The 18,153-nt window shown below is 38.0% G+C and overlaps 1 protein-coding gene and 1 pseudogene across 1 annotated transcript in view; both read right to left on the reverse strand.

Annotated features, from left to right (window-relative positions):
- Positions 1-18,153, reverse strand: part of PRTG (protogenin) — a 124,557-nt gene that overhangs the window by 33,460 nt on the left and 72,944 nt on the right. The window contains exon 11 of the mRNA XM_081831867.1: positions 17,898-18,086. Coding sequence (XP_081687993.1) covers positions 17,898-18,086 — 189 coding nt within the window. The remainder of the gene's footprint in view (positions 1-17,897; positions 18,087-18,153) is intronic.
- LOC145723516 (NADH dehydrogenase [ubiquinone] 1 alpha subcomplex subunit 1 pseudogene) lies at positions 8,267-14,081 on the reverse strand (annotated as a pseudogene).

The following is an 18,153-nucleotide window of genomic DNA, read 5'->3' on the forward strand; positions in this document are numbered from 1 at the left end:
AGAGCTACCCTACGACCCAGCAATTGCACTACTGGGTATTTACCCCAAAGATACAAATGTAGTGATCCAAAGGGCCACCTGCACCCCAATGTTTATAGCAGCAATGTCCACAATAGCCAAACTATGGAAAGAGCCTAGATGTCCATCAACAGATGAATGGATAAAGAAGATGTGGTACATATACACAATGGAATATTATGAAGCCATCAAAAAATGAAATCTTGCCATTTGCAATGACATGGATGGAACTAGAGGGTATTATGCTAAGCGAAATAAGTCAATCAGAGAAAGAGAAGTATCATATGATCTCACTGATATGAGGATTTTGAGAAACAAGACAGGATCATAGGGGAAGAGAAGGAAAAATGAAACAAGATGAAACCAGAGAGGGAGACAAACCATAAGAAACTCAATCTCAGGAAACATACTGAAGGTTGCTAGAGTGGAGGGGGGTGGGAGGGATGGGGTAGCTGGGTGATGGACATTGGGGAGGGTATGTACTATGGTGAGTGCTGTGAATTGTGTAAGACTGATGAATCACAGACCTGTACTCCTGGAACAAATAATACATTATACGTTAATTAAAAAATTAAAAAATAAATAAAACAGAGTAGAAAAATATGTAGAATCTCAATAAAGCCTGTGAGGATTACATTATCACACTAGTTTATACAAATCAACTGATAAATCAGATTGTTTAGATGCTAAGATACCCTAGTATTTAGCCTGTTCTGATGATTAGTCTATGACTATTGTTTATACCATGCCTGCTTTAATTCTTTCATTATCCCTTCAGGGTCCTTCACCCGGTTAACCTGTTATCATTCAGGTATCAATTCAATATCAGTTTCTCAGGGAAATCTACCTGACCTCCACCCTCAAGCCATCTCCTGTCCCCTGTAACACAGCCTTATAACTCCCTCTGCTTTTCCATCAGAGCACTTACTAAAGTTTGTAATTATAATTTCTGTGATTTTATGAATGTCTATTTTCTCTTCTAGATTGTACAACTTCATAACTGAGTAGTTACTTAGAAATATCTGATTCGATATTTTAAAATAGTGGTCTCCCAAATCTTTTTATTTTACCTTCCATTAGTAAAATATTTTTCTAGCATGCATATTCATAACATATATACTTTTATTTATAACATATACACGTATAACTGTCCTGATATACTATGCACATTATGAAATAAACATGCACAAATATTTTTAAAGGCTAAGGTACAAAATATTTTCCTCCAGGAATGGCCTATCTTGCAGCTCCCCTTCTACCCCATGGAGTAATTAGTACAATGCTAAAAATTTTATTTGCATGAACTAAGTTTTTTTTGTGTGTGTGTGTGTGTGTAAGAACAGGCTTAAAACAAAAACAAAACAAAACCCGCAAGTATAATTACTGCTTTACAACAGTTTTTTTTCTATCCACCCTGAAGTTTCTTTCATGTGCTAATGGTGGTATTTAAAAAACCTCCTCTCCTTTAACTTACTTAGATCTTTAAGGACCTCACACATCTAAAGACTCTTTACATTCACCAGAAACTTCCAGAGTGGTCTGAGGGCTGACAAGCAGTATGATTAATGAACAGTATTGATTTAATTTTCTACAAGAGTTTTTCCTCCTATAAGGAAAACTGTTTGTAATTCATGTCATTTTGCCATGTTTACAGATTCTTAAAAATAGGAGAATGAAAAGCTTACTGAAGTTTTTCCATCATTCAAAAAGTACCATTTGAAAGCTCCCGCCTATAAAACAATCAAGAGCTGATGGATGGCTAGGAGTATCTTCTTAAGACCAAGGAACTATTGCTTTTATTTGTCACCATTTTAATCAGGTTTTACTAGCACATCTAGAAAAGAAAAAGGAAATAAAACAGTAAAATCAGTTTAATAAATAAGCTTCAAAATATAAATACAAAGTGCTACAGAGAGGACAATGGGATTTTTTAGAAGAAAGACACATCAAGTTAAAGGTTTAGTATAAAGCTCTTAGTTAAAAGCCATGAAACAGATGTCAACATCATCAGATATAAATGATTAAAGTTTCTTCAAATGTCTTAATTTGAAGTGTCATTTGGAACCAAGCTAAACACTTTTTTTCTGGAGACAAATAGTGGCTAATTTTGATCTCATGTACTTTTTATATTTTATATCTGAAGAAAAACTTGACTTAACATATGAAGAGCTACACAACTGGTGATTCTCATCCTCACCCATATTTTGATAGTACCTTTTTTTTTTTTTTTAAGTCTTCTGTTGTTTTGCTTTCCTTAAAGGAAAAATATTTCAAATGGAAATTTAATTTGAGGGACGCAGCCGGAAGGGATATTTGCTGGTAGCAAAGGAGACAGAGAAAGATGCTTTGCCCAGGGCATCCCTGACTCAAACTACTCCAACATCAGACTTCAAACTTAAGTGACATCAGACTCAAAACTGGAAACACATCGCAAATGGTATTTCACTTTATGGACTAGTAAAAATAAAACAACACACAGCCACTTGAAATAATGGAACTTCCTTATCCTGCTTATTTTCTCCATCTCCACAGGGGCCTTACTTTATTTAGGGCTCTTTTCAGTCAGGCATGTGGAATGAGGCTCCACAAGTACTCTAAATCTTTACCCCAGTGCCACAGGTCAAAGGGTTATCTGTGCTATGTAGTTTTAGGGTAGATGATCTTCTTTACTCTTTTCTTTCTCCTTTTTTTTTTTTTTAAGCAGGAGAACAAAACGAATGCATATGAATCAGAGCAAACTAATTTAGGTACTAAAAAAGTTCCTCTTCCAGAGATAAACTGCTTTCTCAAGAAACCACTAAGTATCAACTTTTCAGACATTCTACAAAGAGAAACCAGATGCAACTGAGCTCCCCCTCCCCACCTCCATTGTCTGCTAGAAAACTTGCCACACAGCTGCTAAAGCAGTAAAACAACTTCAAGCCTACAAAAGTGATGACCATTTAGGCAAATGCATCCATTTCATTCTTGGGGGGAAAAAGAACAACTTGACTTTATCGTAAAAAAAAAAAAAAAGGTAGTAGCTGTGCATCGTTTTTGTTCACAAATTACACTGCATTTAATAACAAGACAAATGTTTTTCACAGAGCTTTCCATGTTTTAGAGCATTTTGAAAGGTGATGACTATTCAAGACTAAGAATATAAAAGCCCAGGAAAAACCATCAAAATTCTTTTCTCAATTATTTTTTGGGATTTTATATGGAAAGTTGAAGCTTATTTTTTTTTAAAAGATGGTAAAAAAAATATTTAAGAAAGTACAGGCATTTATTTCTCCCTTCCTTCCGTCTCTCCAAATGATCTTCCTTAAAACGAGAAATAAAATTGTGAGGTATAACATCCCATAGGATGCCATTAATACAATTCTGATAAAGTACAATGTACAGCAAAAGAGTATAAGGCATTGGAGGCACTGTCATTTTAATGCTGCTCACAATGCTCTGACTTTAAGAGGCAAAAATGCAAATTATGATAGCATTGCTATTACAGTATAAAATATCTTCCATAATTTGTTACAAGATTCGGTTTGGAATGTGCCAACTATACTTCTCCCATAATACAGTAGCAATGATTTCCCTGATCCTCTTTGCTTCCTTCTTATTTAAACCTCTTCTATGTTTGTGTGGTCAGAAAAGGAACTGATAAATGTTTAGAATTGCACCAAATTGAGATTATGTATGACCTTATCTATATGGACAGAAACTATAGAAAGAATTTCAGTTTCCTGAGGTCTAGGAAGATAATTTAAAAAAAAGACTGGATGGACAGTGATTAACACAGGAAATGAGAATGTTCAAGGTTTCACAGAGTAAGAGGAATTTCAATTGGATTTGTTGGATGTGTCTCACTTTCCTCAAAATGACCTAATGTCCTTTGTTTTACAGTTATGCTGACAGAGGTTTCTTCTGCTCAAGTTTTTCATCAGCTTCTTTCCAGGTACCTAAGCCGGAGAGATGCCAGGTCTCTTGGAGCACGTCTGCATCAGTAAGCAGCCTTAACTCCCAGATGCACACAGATTCACCATTTCAGATCTTCTGAAAGCTAAACTACTAAGCTATTACAGACATCTCCACTAGAACACCAACCTTTTCAACCTAATATGAGCAAAACTCAACTCAGTATCTCCCACTTCCTAAAAGCTCTACTCCAATTAAAGCACCATCCACCCAGAGCTCTTGGGAATCATTCCAACTTCTTCCTCTCTGTAATCATATTTATAAAGAGTAACTAGTTACTGAGCACTTACTTTGTATCATACAGCGTCCTGAGGGTTCCACATGCACTAGCACATTAAATGTAGCACATTTAATCCTCAACATCCTAGGGGTGCCTGGGTGGCTCAGTGGGTTAAGCGTCTGACTCTTGATCTCAGCTCAGGTCTTGATCTCAGGGTCGTGAGTTCAGGCCCTGCCTTGGGCTCCATGCTGGGTGTGGAGCCTACTTAAATCATCATCATCATCATCAACATCCTCAACATCCTAGACATACAGCAAGCTGAGGATCATGAAGGTAGAGTGACTTGACACTAGTGGGTGGGGAGCTAGGATTCAAATCCTGGCCATTTGGGGAATGCAAGCTGGTGCAGCCACTCTGTATGTGTGGAGTTAAGTATGGAGGTTCCTCAAAAAGTTGAAAATAGAGCTACCCCATGACCCAGCAATTGCACTACTGGGTATTTATCCCAAAGATACAAATGTAGCGATCTGAAGGGGTACATGCACCCCTGTAGTGATCCGAAGGGGCACATGTACCCCAGTGTTTACAGCAGCAATGTCCACAATAGCCAAACTATGGAAAGAGCCCGGATGTCCATCAACCGATGAATGGATAAAGATGTGTATATATTATATACACACACCCACACACACACACACACACCCCCACACACAAACAATGGAATATTATGCAGCCATAAAAAATTGAAATCTTGCCATTTGCAATGACATGGATGGAACTAGAAGGTATTATGCTAAGCGAAATAAGTCAGTCAGAGAAAGACAATTATCATACGATCTCACTGATATGTGGAATTTAAGAAACAAGGCAGAGAATCATAGGGGAAGGGAGGAAAAAATGAAACAAGATGAAACCATAGAGGGAGACAAACCATAAGAGACTCAATCTCAGGAAACAAACTGAGGGTTGCTGGACAGGAGGGAGGATCGGGAGGCTGGGTGATGGACACTGGGGAGGGTATGTGTTGTGGTGAGTGCTGTGTATTGTGTAAGACTGATGAATCACAGATCTGTACCCCTGAAAAAAATAATACATATGTTAATAACACAAAAAAAAATAAAATAAACAAACAAAAATAAATAAATCCTGGCCATTTGATCTCAAAACCCAGTCTTGTTTTAATTTCTAAATTTCTATACACTTAAGCTGACCTTTCTTGGTGTACAGTTTTATTTAACACATGTATAGATTTGTTCACCACCACCACAATCAGGATACAGAAGAATTCTATTACATCAAGAAACCCCTTTGTGGGGGTGCCTGGGTGGCTCAGTCGTTAAGCGTCTGCCTTCGGCTCAGGTCATGATCCCAGGGTCCTGGGATCGAGCCCCGCATCAGGCTCCCTGTTCGGCGGCAAGCCTGCTTCTCCCTCTCCCGCTCCCCCTGCTTATGTTCCTGCTCTTGCTATCTTTCTCTATGTCAAATAAATAAATAAAATCTTCAAAGAAAAAAAAAAGAAACCCCTTTGTGTTTCCCCTTTGTAGTTAAATCCCGCCCCCACCCCTAATCCACAGCAATCACTAATCTAGTTCTGACTTTCCAAGAATGTCATATAAGGGGAATGATACAATATGTAACCTTTTGAGACTGGCCTCTTTCACTCAGTATAATGCCATTGAGATTTGCCCACAAACTGTTGCAAAAGCAGCAATATAGTTCATTGTTCTTCATTGCTGAGAGTATTTCAACTGTATAGATATATTGCAGTTTGTTCATCTGTTCATCCAATGGAGGACATTTACTGTTTCCAATATTTGGGGTGTAATAGAGCTATACATTTGTGTTACAGGTTCCTGCGTGAACCTAAGTCTTCATTTTTCTAGAGTAAATCTCTAGGATGGGATTGCTGGGTCATATGGTACAGGCATGTTGAACTTTAAAATAAAAAAGCATTAAGTTTTTTTCCAGAGTGGCTGGACCATTTTGCATTCCTACAGTTCCAGGTGTTCTGCATCCATGTCAGCACTTGTTATTGGACGTTTTGGCATTTAAAACTTTTCAGTTGGGCACCTGGGTGGCTCAGGTGGTTAAGCATCTGCCTTCGGCTCAGGTCATGATCCCAGGGTCCCGGGATCGAGCCCTGCATCGGCTCCCTGCTCAGTGGGGCATCTGCTTCTCTCTCTACCCCTCTCCTCTGCTTGTGATCTCTCTAATAAATAAATAAAATCTTCAAAAAAATAAAAGATAAAAAGAAATAAAAATAAAAATTTTCAGTCATTCTAATAGGTATGTAGTGGTAGCTTATTGTAGTTTAAAATTTTAAATTTGCATTTCCCTAATGGCTAATGATGTTGAGCATCTTTTCTTTTTTTTTTTTAAAGATTTTATTTATCTATTTGAAGAGAGAGAGAGAGCGAGAGCAGGAACACAAGCAGGGGGAGTGGGAGAGGGAGAAGCAGGCTTCCTGCTGAGCAGGGAGCCCGATGTGGGGCTCGATCCCAGGACCCTGGGATCGTGACCTGAGCCAAAGGCAGACGCTTAACGACTGAGCCACCCAGGCGCCTGAGCATCTTTTTAAAGATCCCTTAGGTGTGTGACCCCTATACCTCTATCTGAAGGCCTCCCATCAGGCCATATGTAATCAGTCAAGTCCTGATTGAGCAGAGATTAAGAGTCAGATGCTTAACCGACTAAGCTACGCAGGCGCCCCATGATTGTTCTAAGCCCAAAACAACTTCACATCTGCCTTCTCTCCAATAAACTATTGTCTTAGTCATACCCTCATCATCTTAAATTACTTCAACAACCATCGTATTGATTTCCTGTCTTCAGTAACTCCCTCCCTGGCCCATACTCACTGCATTTTCTAAACCTATCCTCGACATTGTCTTTCTGAAACAAGCCATGTTTTACTTTCAGTTAAAAACTTTTGATGGCTCCTCATTACTGTATTGTAGGACAATATTATTAGGGTACACAGGGCTCTTAAAACATGGTTCCTATTTAACTCTACGGCTTCAGTCTCTACAACTCTTACTCATGCGACCCATGTTTTAGCCATAGTACACCAATGAGGCCACCTCTTCAGTCTTCTTTTTTGTACCCTGTAACTTCCTATTATTGGAATGACTTTCCTCCATTCTCTACTATGCAAAACATTCTCCATCATGCAGTAAAAATTATCCATTTATCCTTTATGCTTCTAGAACACTGACTATATCTCAATTTTGTCCACTAGCATATTTTCCTATGGACACTAATAGGTCCCCTTCATGCTGTGCTTAGATACTTTGGAAGCAGGCATGCCATCTTATGTTCACACTCCTTGTCCCCAATACAGGACCTGGTACAGAGTATGTGCTTTCAATCAATATACACCAATTTTTAAATTTTAACAATAATGGGAAATAAACTTAACATCCATAATTAGGCAGGGTACACTTTAATATGAAAATTTTATGAAACAAGAAATGGCAATGAAATTGGTATAGATAGCAATCTCGTGTTATTAAACCAAGTAGCTTACATAAAGTTCTGAGAAAAATATATATTGTATCAACCCTAAAATTAGAAATTTTACATTTTTATTTAGCACTATCTTCTAGGCAAGGTCTTCAGGAGGTGTTAGGAGAAGAAATCACACAAGTCAAAACTGTATGTTGTGGGGATGGCTTCAGTTTTGTGACTGATTTACTGGTAATTAATTTACATTAATTTAATGGTAACTGCAGCCCATTATCAGCAACTTCTAAATTGAGTTCGTCTTCTGATTTGCAAGGCCACCGAGCTTCTGTGTCATAAGCCTTCTAGGAGCGGCCCAAAAGAACAACCAAGAAAGCATAGAAATCTCTTTATCTGAGACCTACTGAGTTCCATAAAATACTGTACTCACTGTATTCACACAGTGTTAACGAGGGCTTTGTAAACAGTATTGTAGCTCTAAGAGCCTATCCTAAAGCTCAATGGTAGCAGCTGAGTGGGCTCAAAAATATTGTTCTTTTGTGGCTTCAAAGAACAGTTTATATTATGGGTTTATGGAATCCATGGCTACATTCCTTTACTTCCTTCTTCATTTAAAAACATGAAATTTAATTAACTTGGCAACATCACAGTTGCCTAAAATGAAATATCCCAAATCAAGGGTAATTAGGCATTCTCAGGGGGACAGAATACACCATTAGATTTGTGACTACATGCCTCTTGAGAGCTGACTCAAGCAAAGGGAGGGAGAAATTAAAACACTTTAACACAGTTACAAGGCTGACTTTAAGACAAGTATAAACCAAAGATCCAAATATCTTTCCCTTTATAAAAGAGTAGGGTTTGTTTTTTTAGATATGGGATCAATATTACCTAACACTTTGATTTTTGAAGAGGGTCTGCACAAAGAAATTTCCAAATTTACTGATTTGGTGGAGATATATATGTGTATATATAGATACAGATAAATTATACTGTGATTGTAGTTCCCAAAAGTTGAGTATAAACTGATTAAAAGCAGCAGATTTTGCTGTTTTCTGAAGAAATCTTTATGATTTGTGTGCATGGAAATTGCCATGTGCAACAGGATTGTAGCAAACACGGAATGTACACTTATAGCATCTCTGAATCAGAAAGGAAGTGAAAAAAAAACTTTCGGGGAAGAGGTAGTTCTGAGCTGCTTCACGTCTTATTTCTCCACATTATATTTTACACACTGCCAACAGAAAGATATTTCTAAACAAACCTAATCAGGTCACTTGCTTGCTTAAAATCATTCAGTGGTTTCATGCTGCCCTTAGGATAAAGCCCAAATTCCCTCATGCAGTTTCCCAGGTGCTGGTGATACTCTGTCATCAAACAGTAACATTTCGTCTTCTCTGGAGCATGGTCCCCCTCACCTCCTGGATGTCCCACATGATTTTCACCAGTCCCTGAGTATCTCCTGGGTTCTGCCCTTCCCTCTTTGCAGAGCAGATTTACCATGAAGTTGTGAGAACTTTCCAACTTTCAGAACCCTTCACACTTGCATGGGGCCTATACTCTACAGTGTAGGTACAAGGCCCTATACTGACAGCGTATTTTTACATTATTTTTATGTTATTATATATTATTTTATTAGGTCCCATATAACCCGTACCTGCCCCTGCCCCTTTGCCTGACTAATCCTACTCATCCTTTAGATCTCAACTTAAATGTCACTTTTTCCTGGAAACCATCCCTATTCAGCCCTGGAACAGGTCAGAAGCACCTGCCAAATGCTGTCCAAGAGTTTGTCACCTGGTTTTTCCGTTGCTTATTTGTTGGTCTTCCTCCTAGACTCAAATGTTATGACCACGTTTACATTAGATGTGGCAGTACCTAACATAGGGACTACCATACCATAAGCTTTGTTAAGTATCTGAGAATGAAAAAATGACTTTGTGAATGAGCACTCAGTGACAGACAAATACAGGGAAGAAGGGCCCAAACTGGAAGATTATACCTGAGAGCTTGTGATTCATCCACTTCCTGGATGTCTAGGAAAAAATGCATTGGTTAAGGGATGATACCCATGAAAGGCCATGTTTATCCCCATGTGAAAGCTGAAAAGTATGGGGAGATAGGACTAGAAACAAAATATGCCATAAAAAGTGCAGTAAAAGGAGACTTAAGAGAGGCTTAGTGGCAACAATATTTCAAACCTATAATTGGCCTGACAATTAAGAGAGTCAGCAATATAGGAACGCAGAAGGCACAAAAACAAAGTCTGAAAGATCTCCGACATGAGTAACAAACGAATGCTAAAATCTATTAACTTACAAAGAATATTAGTTATTTAGAAAAAATATACTAGGTCCTCTAGTCCAGTGTTTCCCAAGCTTCAATGTGCATACTAATCACCTAATAATCCTATTAACACAGAGATTCTGATTCAGAAGATCAGGAGAAGGGACAAGGGAAGGCCGAAATTCAGCATTTCAGTAAACTTCCAGATTTTGCTGCTGATCCTGGAACCACACTTTCATGAGCAACAACACTAGCGTCTACACTTGGCAAGACACAAAAGACACTGCCTAAAGACACCTGCAGATTGAAAGTGAGGGAATGGATAAACATCTATCATGCAAATGGAAATCAAAAGAAAGTTGGAGTAGCGATATTTGTATCAGATAAAAAAGACTTTATTTTTTTAAGACTTTATTTATTTATTGACAGAGAGAAAGAGAGAAGAGAGAGAGCACAAGGAGGGGGACCTGACCCCAGGACCCTGGGATCGTGACCTGAATCAAAGTTAGATGCTTAACCGAAGGAGCCACCCAGGCGCCCCCAAAATAGACTTTAAAACAAAGACTGTAACTAGAGTCTACACCTGGAATTGCTAAAATACAGTAAGATGGTCCACTGCCTTTGGGTCAGTCTGCCAGCTAAAAATGGTCTTTATATTTTTTAAGTGGTCAGAAAATAAATAATAATATTTTGTGACAAATCAAAAATATATGAAACTCAAATTTCAGCGTCCATAAATGCAGTTTAATTGGGACATAGCTGTATCGGTGCATTTCTGTATCTCCTCTGGCTGCCTCTGTGCTCTCGGGACAGAATGGAACACCTGTGGTGGGTCTTACGGCCCGCTGTATAAGTCTGCTCGGGCTGCCATAACAAAATACCACAGACCGATGGCTTAAGCCACAGAAATTAATTTCTTACAGTTCTGGAGATTGGGAAGTCCAAGATCAAATTCTGGCAGTGTTCAGTTTCTTTTCTTTTCTTTTTTTTTTTTGATTTTACTTTTTTGTTGTTTTTATTACGCACTACATTAATACACTGCATAACCTTCTAGAAGGGGTACATGAGTATGACTTATTTTTCATCAATCAGGAAAATGCTTCCTAAATCGATATTCTCCAAACCCTTTGACACATAGTAATGATTAACTCCAGAGACCCACTTATCTCTTTGCATCACACTCCACTGAAACGGATAATAGACAACCCTTTTTTCCTCGTCCCCGTTACTGAGCCTGTGGATGTGCGCTGTGGCTATGCCACAGAGACCAAGCACACGACCATGACGCTGATCCCGGGCAGGATCTCGAACCACATCGCAGCACGGTTGCCAGGGCCAAACCCTTCCTTCCCGGCCCAGTAAAGATGACCCGACCTCGGGCCCCTTCCCAGTAGGCTCCCCAGTGTTCAGTTTCTGACAAGAGCTCTCTTCCGCACTTGTGGACAGCCACCTTCTCACTGAGTCCTTGCTCACATGGTAGAGAGAAAGCCTACTGTCTCCTCCTCTTCTTAGAAGGGCACCTGCCTATCATATTAGGGCCCCACCCTTATGCCCTCACTCAACAGTTATCACCTACTCCAAGGCCGTATTTCCATATATCCAGTCACATTAGGGGTTAGGGCTTCAACATATGAGTTTGATGAGGACATAAACATTCCGTCCATAATACCCACAAAGCCTAAAATATTTACTATCCGTCTCATTACAGAAAAAGTTTGGGAGCGCCTGGGTGGCTCAGTCGTTAAGCGTCTACCTTCAGCTCAGGTCAGGACCACAGGGTCCTGGGATCGAGCCCCGCATTGGGCTCCCAGCTCCTCGAGAAGCCTGCTTCTTCCTCTCCCACTCACCCTGCTTGTGTTCCCTCTCTCGCTGTGTCTCTCTCTGTCAAATAAATAAATAAAATCTTAAAAAAAAAAAAAGTCCGCCTACCTCTGGTCTAGATGCTGTTTCTCAAAGTAGGTAGGAATGCAAAGATTTTAGGCCATTTAGATATTAAAGTTCAAGAAGCACTGGTTTCCAAATCTAGTGATCATGGTAAATCACATGAAAAACATTTTTTTTAAATACAGATTTCCAGGCTCCATCCTAGGAGGAGAACAATTTTAAAAACAATTATAACAGCTAACATTTGTTGAGGACTTACAATGCAGTTTTCTAGGAACTGTGCTAACTTTATTACATTATTTCATTTAAACTTCCTAATGTTCTAAAATAGCTATTATTATTATTATCCCTATTTAAAAGATTAGGTAAAGAACCAGGATTTAATCTGTTAATAAGTTACAGAGCTAACGCCAGGCAACAGACATGAAATTTACTTCACAGATATTTTTCTTTTAGCTGTCAGCGCCAAGTGGCTCCTATAATAGAGCATTATAAATGATGTACCATGGGAATGACTGACACCATTTGAGGTCATAAGAGGAGTCCCAGAGAGTTGAGACTTAAAAGCTGGGGAAGATTTTTCCAAATGGAAAGAGATATATCTTCAATTTCATCCAGGGAGTATCAAAAATACTTCAAGAGAAGGAATTTAAAGGAAAGTTTACCAGATGACAGCCCTGTAACTTTTGTATAGTTCTTACAGTTTCACAAATCGGTAAAATTTTTTCTTTAAATGGAGGTAGTTGCAAATTGGCAAATGAAAATCTTTCCTTTGTTACTGTCTTAATGTAACAGTATTTTTTCAGTAACAGGATTTTTAAAGAAATGGATGCTCCCTTTCTTTTGAGGTATTGGTTTTTAAATATTTCAAGTATTAAGGTTCTAAAGTTTGAGCTGAATATTTATATGTGGCATGTTCAGAGACTGCAGAGAATGAAATATTTAAAAGTTTTTGCTCTCCTAGTAAATTAAGAAAAAACAGTTGAGTATTTCCTAAAATCTGCGTTGACATTTCAACATATCTTGGCTAGATAATAAATTAAAACACAAGAAAGGGTAACTTAAAAGATAATTAATAGTGAAGTAAGTGAAATACAATACTTTTACAATGTTCCCTTTGTTATAATTTGTACTCCCACATTGTTGGTCAGTTTTCTGGCCTAGAGAGTAGGTGGTTTCCAAAATTATTCATGTAAGTTAAATGAATTTATTTTGTAATTCTTTGAAAGGATGCAATCAGACACTGTTCAGAGGAGAGCTATTTCTACTAAAAGTGGAATTTAACAGTGATAAAGCACAGGAAGAACTGAAGAGAGGCAAAAAAAATAAGAGGCATGTCCCCAACGATCTTGCCTGTGGTAAATGACAGCAATAACGTCAATGGAATTTCTACACCAATCGCTAAAAATGATCTGTTAACAAATAAATGCAAAGTGATCTCAAAGAAACCAACACTACTCTGTGAAGTCAACCCTAATCTGGACAAAGTGCTTAATCATGCCTATGTTGTTGATTATATGTTACTTTAGAAAACAGAAGAATCCTGGCATCTGTAATTACATTTGAGTTGGTAGTTGACAGCAAGGCACCAAATTATTTGAAATGAATTTTTAGGCTAAAAGTCAGTATGCTAAGATATACTCGAGACTATACACAATCAGGAAGATCTGTTTATAAAATATGGTGTAGATTTTTACTCTCTCTCAAGGGGTGCAGTGAGAAAGTTGCAAAACAGCCGCAATACAAGAATTTTCACCTATAGCGTGTTTCCAGAGATTTTTCTGAGTGTTATCTAAGGCTTCCTTGTGCTAGAGGAATGAGGGAACACAGTCTCTGAAAAGACTTTGGCTTGCCTTAAAACGTGACTTCCATATTTTGTAAACTGAGTGATTCTAGTTCTCTTCAAAACAAAATCACTATTATAGTGAGGTTCACAATGAACCCTCTCTGATAAAAGTAGTCTCTTTTATGTCCTGTCTTGACTAAAGGAAAGATTACAACTCCCTCCAGATATATGTTTGACTCACCAGGGGTAGCTCTTGATTTTCTTTCCTCAGATATATAATCACACAACCAAATCCTACTCTGTTATGGTAAAGGATAACACCCAGAAATCTGACTTAATTTTATCATGCTTCCATACAAACTGGCTAAGGGACTCTAAAATTACTTGTTACCCAGGGACTGTTTCTTCTGCCTCCTATTTCCCCCACGGTAACTGGGAATTCCAATTTTGGATTTATCAAAAAAAGATCTGTGAGTTTTAAAGGTGTGCAAGGAATCCAGGAACATTACTAATGATTTTAAATATTTTGGATCTTTGTAACTGTTGTTAATCTCATACTCACTAATCAAGCTTGCTGTGGAATATAATAGCACACATTCTTTGGCAAAATAGAAGCTAAAGATTATCGTGTCCCAAATGCTAAACTAACAACAGCACCATCTAAATAATCCCCCCCTTTCCCCCTTATTATATAAATACTGAACAATTAAGAAGTTTCTGACAGCTTATGAAAACAGTCTTCTTTGCATTTAGAAACCCTAACTTCAGAATTTGAAGCCAATTTCTGAAATAAACAGACAAAAAAAGAGGAATGAATTATTTCAATCAGTCTATTATCAAAGAACACAAGTGTGCTATTAATTTTGCTTCAGTTTATTGTGTGATAAATTTAACAAATGTTTTAAAATTCTGCTTAAAACAGGTAAACATGAGAAGTGCCAAGGGAGGAAAAAAAAAAACAACTGAGTGAAAATAATCACAACAAAGATGCAAATCTTGAAGAAAACCTCAAACCACAATTTAGAACAAATCACATAAACATTAAATCACAAGCCAAATGTTTTTTTTCACCAACCCCCAAACCATTTCTAATTAAAAGCAAACTGTGTATTTACAAATCATTAAACTAGAACAAACCAGCAACATCAAAATACTTCCATTGCTCTACCAATATTTATATTACTAATAAAGACACAAGAATCTTTTCAGCCACTTTAAAAAACAAAACAGTCTACATCTTTGAACTGAGCATTGAGGATTTAGCATAAAATGTTGTAAAACAACTTTCATTACAATTAAATTTAGTTATTCAGAACTTTGGGAGAAAATCAGGAAAGTAAATCAAGTTAATCTCTTGGTTTTTCTTGTTTTGAGCAGAGGTCACATCTGTTAAATCTTTTTAGTACTACAATGCCTTATTTAGAAAAATAATTTGTAAATTCTTATTAAATGAATTGAAATACACAAATTCATTTCTTTCTTTCAGAAACAAAGAACTGTATGTGTTACCAAGGAGAATGTGTCCCAATAACATACTTTTTAGTTGAAAACTTAATTACCAGAAGTAACAAAAGGATGTGTATTAGGGCATCAGAGAAGGGATTAGTATGAAAATGAAATTTTGAGACATCAGTTTGCTACTCAAATTGACACTGATTCAGCAAACAGAAGCATTTAAATTTCATTTCCAAGCCCACTTAGTAAATCTAGTTCTAGTTAGAGCATCTTTAATGTACAAAAGCTCTGTGAAAGAAAGTATTCACCATGCAAGACACAGATAGGGTTCCCTTAACCTACTGCCCTCTGCACACATCACTCTCTGTTAAACAGGCAGCTAACGCCAGATGCTCTTGCTAAAAATGGTCACAGATGGTCAGTTGTCCAGTTAACAGAACATACTGCCCTCCCAATAGCCGAAAGTAAGAAGGAAAGGAGTGAGAGCTCTTAACACTTGCCTGCTTAGTGGGTTATACCCGTTCAACTTGCTATAAGCTCAGCTAGGCCCCAGTGGTGTCTAAGAAAGACTATAGACCCTAGGGCTCTCAAGAGTAAAAGGCATCTTAAAGGTGAGCTAGTCAACAGTTGTACAATGCTTGGATCAACTGCATCTCTGCTGGTCAGCCCGTTCCAGCCCTGGCTTGGAACCTCCAGGGGTGTGGAACCCACTGTCCAACAAGAAAGTCCTACAGCTGAGACACAGTCCCCTGTTAGCCTGCCCTGCAATTAGCCCAACTACCCAGGTCTAACTCCACAGTCAGGAAACATGGAGTTATTTTAACAGAAAGGCATACTGACTATAACAAAATAATTTCCCAGTTTATGCATTATACAGTGATTTTAAGCTGAATTACCCCAAGTAGTATACACAAAGGATTTTACAACATAAAAACACAGGCCGTAATATATGTGATTTACTTTTAAAACACAGAAGGAAATAAAAATTCATAGTACTAAAAGCTATTAGAGATTATAAAAAAATTTCAACAAAGATCAATGGGTCTTCTTTATATTTATATGCACCCATAGAAAATGTTTAAATTTTAAAGCATTGTTTTGTTTTTGTTTTAAGATTTCACTTATTTATTTGACAGAGAGAGAGAGAGAGCACAAGCAGGGGAAGCAGCAGAGGGAGAGAGAGAAGCAGGCTCAGGGAGCCTGATGCGGGACTCGATCCCAGAACCCTGGGATCATGACCGGAGCCGAAGGAAGATGCCCAACCGACTGAGCCACCCTGGCACCTCTAAAGCGTTGTTTTTAATTGACAAAATTTTAATAAGATGTTTCTCTAAACTTTTCACAAGCAGAGCATTATTCTGTTCTTCCCAATAAATTATTCATTTTTTTAAAATAAGCTACCTACGTGTGCAAGAAAAGTGCTCTATGAACTTATTTTTTGTATTTTCTACTTATTTATATTTCCTGAACAGTGAAGGAACTGGAAATACTGAGTTTGATGTGTGGTTTTTCATCAGCTATTGTCCCAAATCCCGTTTCTTACTTGATAACTTAGTACAACTCTTTTGAATAAATGATATGAACATAGAAAGGGAGAGCACACTGAGAAGCTGCGGCTAGAAATAAATGCTCCTGACTTTGGTGACAGGTTTTGCTACCACCACACCTCTGCATCAATGGTTTTAAGGAAGGTCACCCTGGAACATATGTAACTTCTCATCATTTATAAAACTGTGTGACAGGGATCAATAGTGAAATTTATTTAAGCAAATGTAGATTAAATTAAAATCCAAGACAATAAGATTAGAAGCAAAATGCCATCTGGAAAACTACAGCAAAGAACCAGAGGATGGGATCCTCCTACGTGCCTGCCTCTAAAAACAGACTCCCACCATAGCTTGTCACCGTGCAGGGTCTCAGGACTACTGCTGTTTTCACAGGTTGTGCCGTGAAGCCAGAAAAGCAAATGGAGCTATCCCAGTGGGGTCACTATGCCCCTTTCCCTTCTGCACTCCAAAGGGTAGTCTGTGATGGGAAGAGCCAGAGAGCACTGTAAAATTCCAGTATGCGCAGAAGGTGCTCTAACAATTCAGTAGGAATCTAGTTGGGAATCATAGTTAAAGTTGCTGCTTTAACAAATAACTAAGAAATAACTGAGCATGCATTTTACAACTTGAGTATCTGTTTATATCCATGTACTTATTGTAGACATAAGTCTCCTTACTTTCCATTAAACATGGTCACATTATGAAATTCTTCACTCAGCAAAGATAAGACGAACAGAGAATAAAACGGTGTCTTTCGGAACTGTGATAAACCCAAACACAAGGCTGAGTGCTTTTTCTGTGTTACAGCTACAAAAATAAATATGTATAGTGACATGGTCATATGTAAGAGCATTATTTTGTACATAATTTAAATATATTTTATATGTGAAAATAATGCACCTACAAAGCACTCTCCGGCAATTTCTAAATTAATCATTGTCTATTTTCTGCTCATTTTGTGATATTGCTATTTCACGTACATCATACACTCACAATAATTGATCAGATCTCACTCTACCAGAAGTTAACTGTAGAAAGAAAAGCAGATGCCCAGAGGTGGGGGAAAGATAGAAAGATACCATGGTTATCTGACGCCTTGTCAGTTCGCTCACAATGGTGAGTCAAAGACCAGCACAGAGTTAAGCAGGAGGATATACACAGTGATGTCATAAAGGCAATTCTCTTTCTACTAGTAAGTCAGTTCTTCTGCCCTATATCCAAAAACTCTTTTCCCAACTGGTCAGAGAGGAAGGAAAAAAGGAAAGTGCAGTATGGACTCACTCACCTAAACCACTGAGAGTGTAGAGAAGGTCACCGGTATCTAAGAAAATGGGTCCATTTTCCTGCTGCCCTTCTTCTTTGTAGTACAGCTTGTAGCCCTGAATGGTTGCTGTGTCCTCAGCATCTTGCTGCCACTTCACAGAAATGGTGGTACAGTTCAGAGGCTCCAAATGTAACTCTGGAGACTTAGGGGCTAGAAAAAGCCAACAGAAATGTATGCATAAAAAAATCCATAGTTCTTCTCTGGAAAACAGTATGGA

Source organism: Leptonychotes weddellii, chromosome 9, assembly GCF_054177405.1.
Source record: "Leptonychotes weddellii isolate Sample4059 chromosome 9, ASM5417740v2, whole genome shotgun sequence".
NCBI classification, from domain to species: Eukaryota; Metazoa; Chordata; class Mammalia; order Carnivora; family Phocidae; genus Leptonychotes; species Leptonychotes weddellii.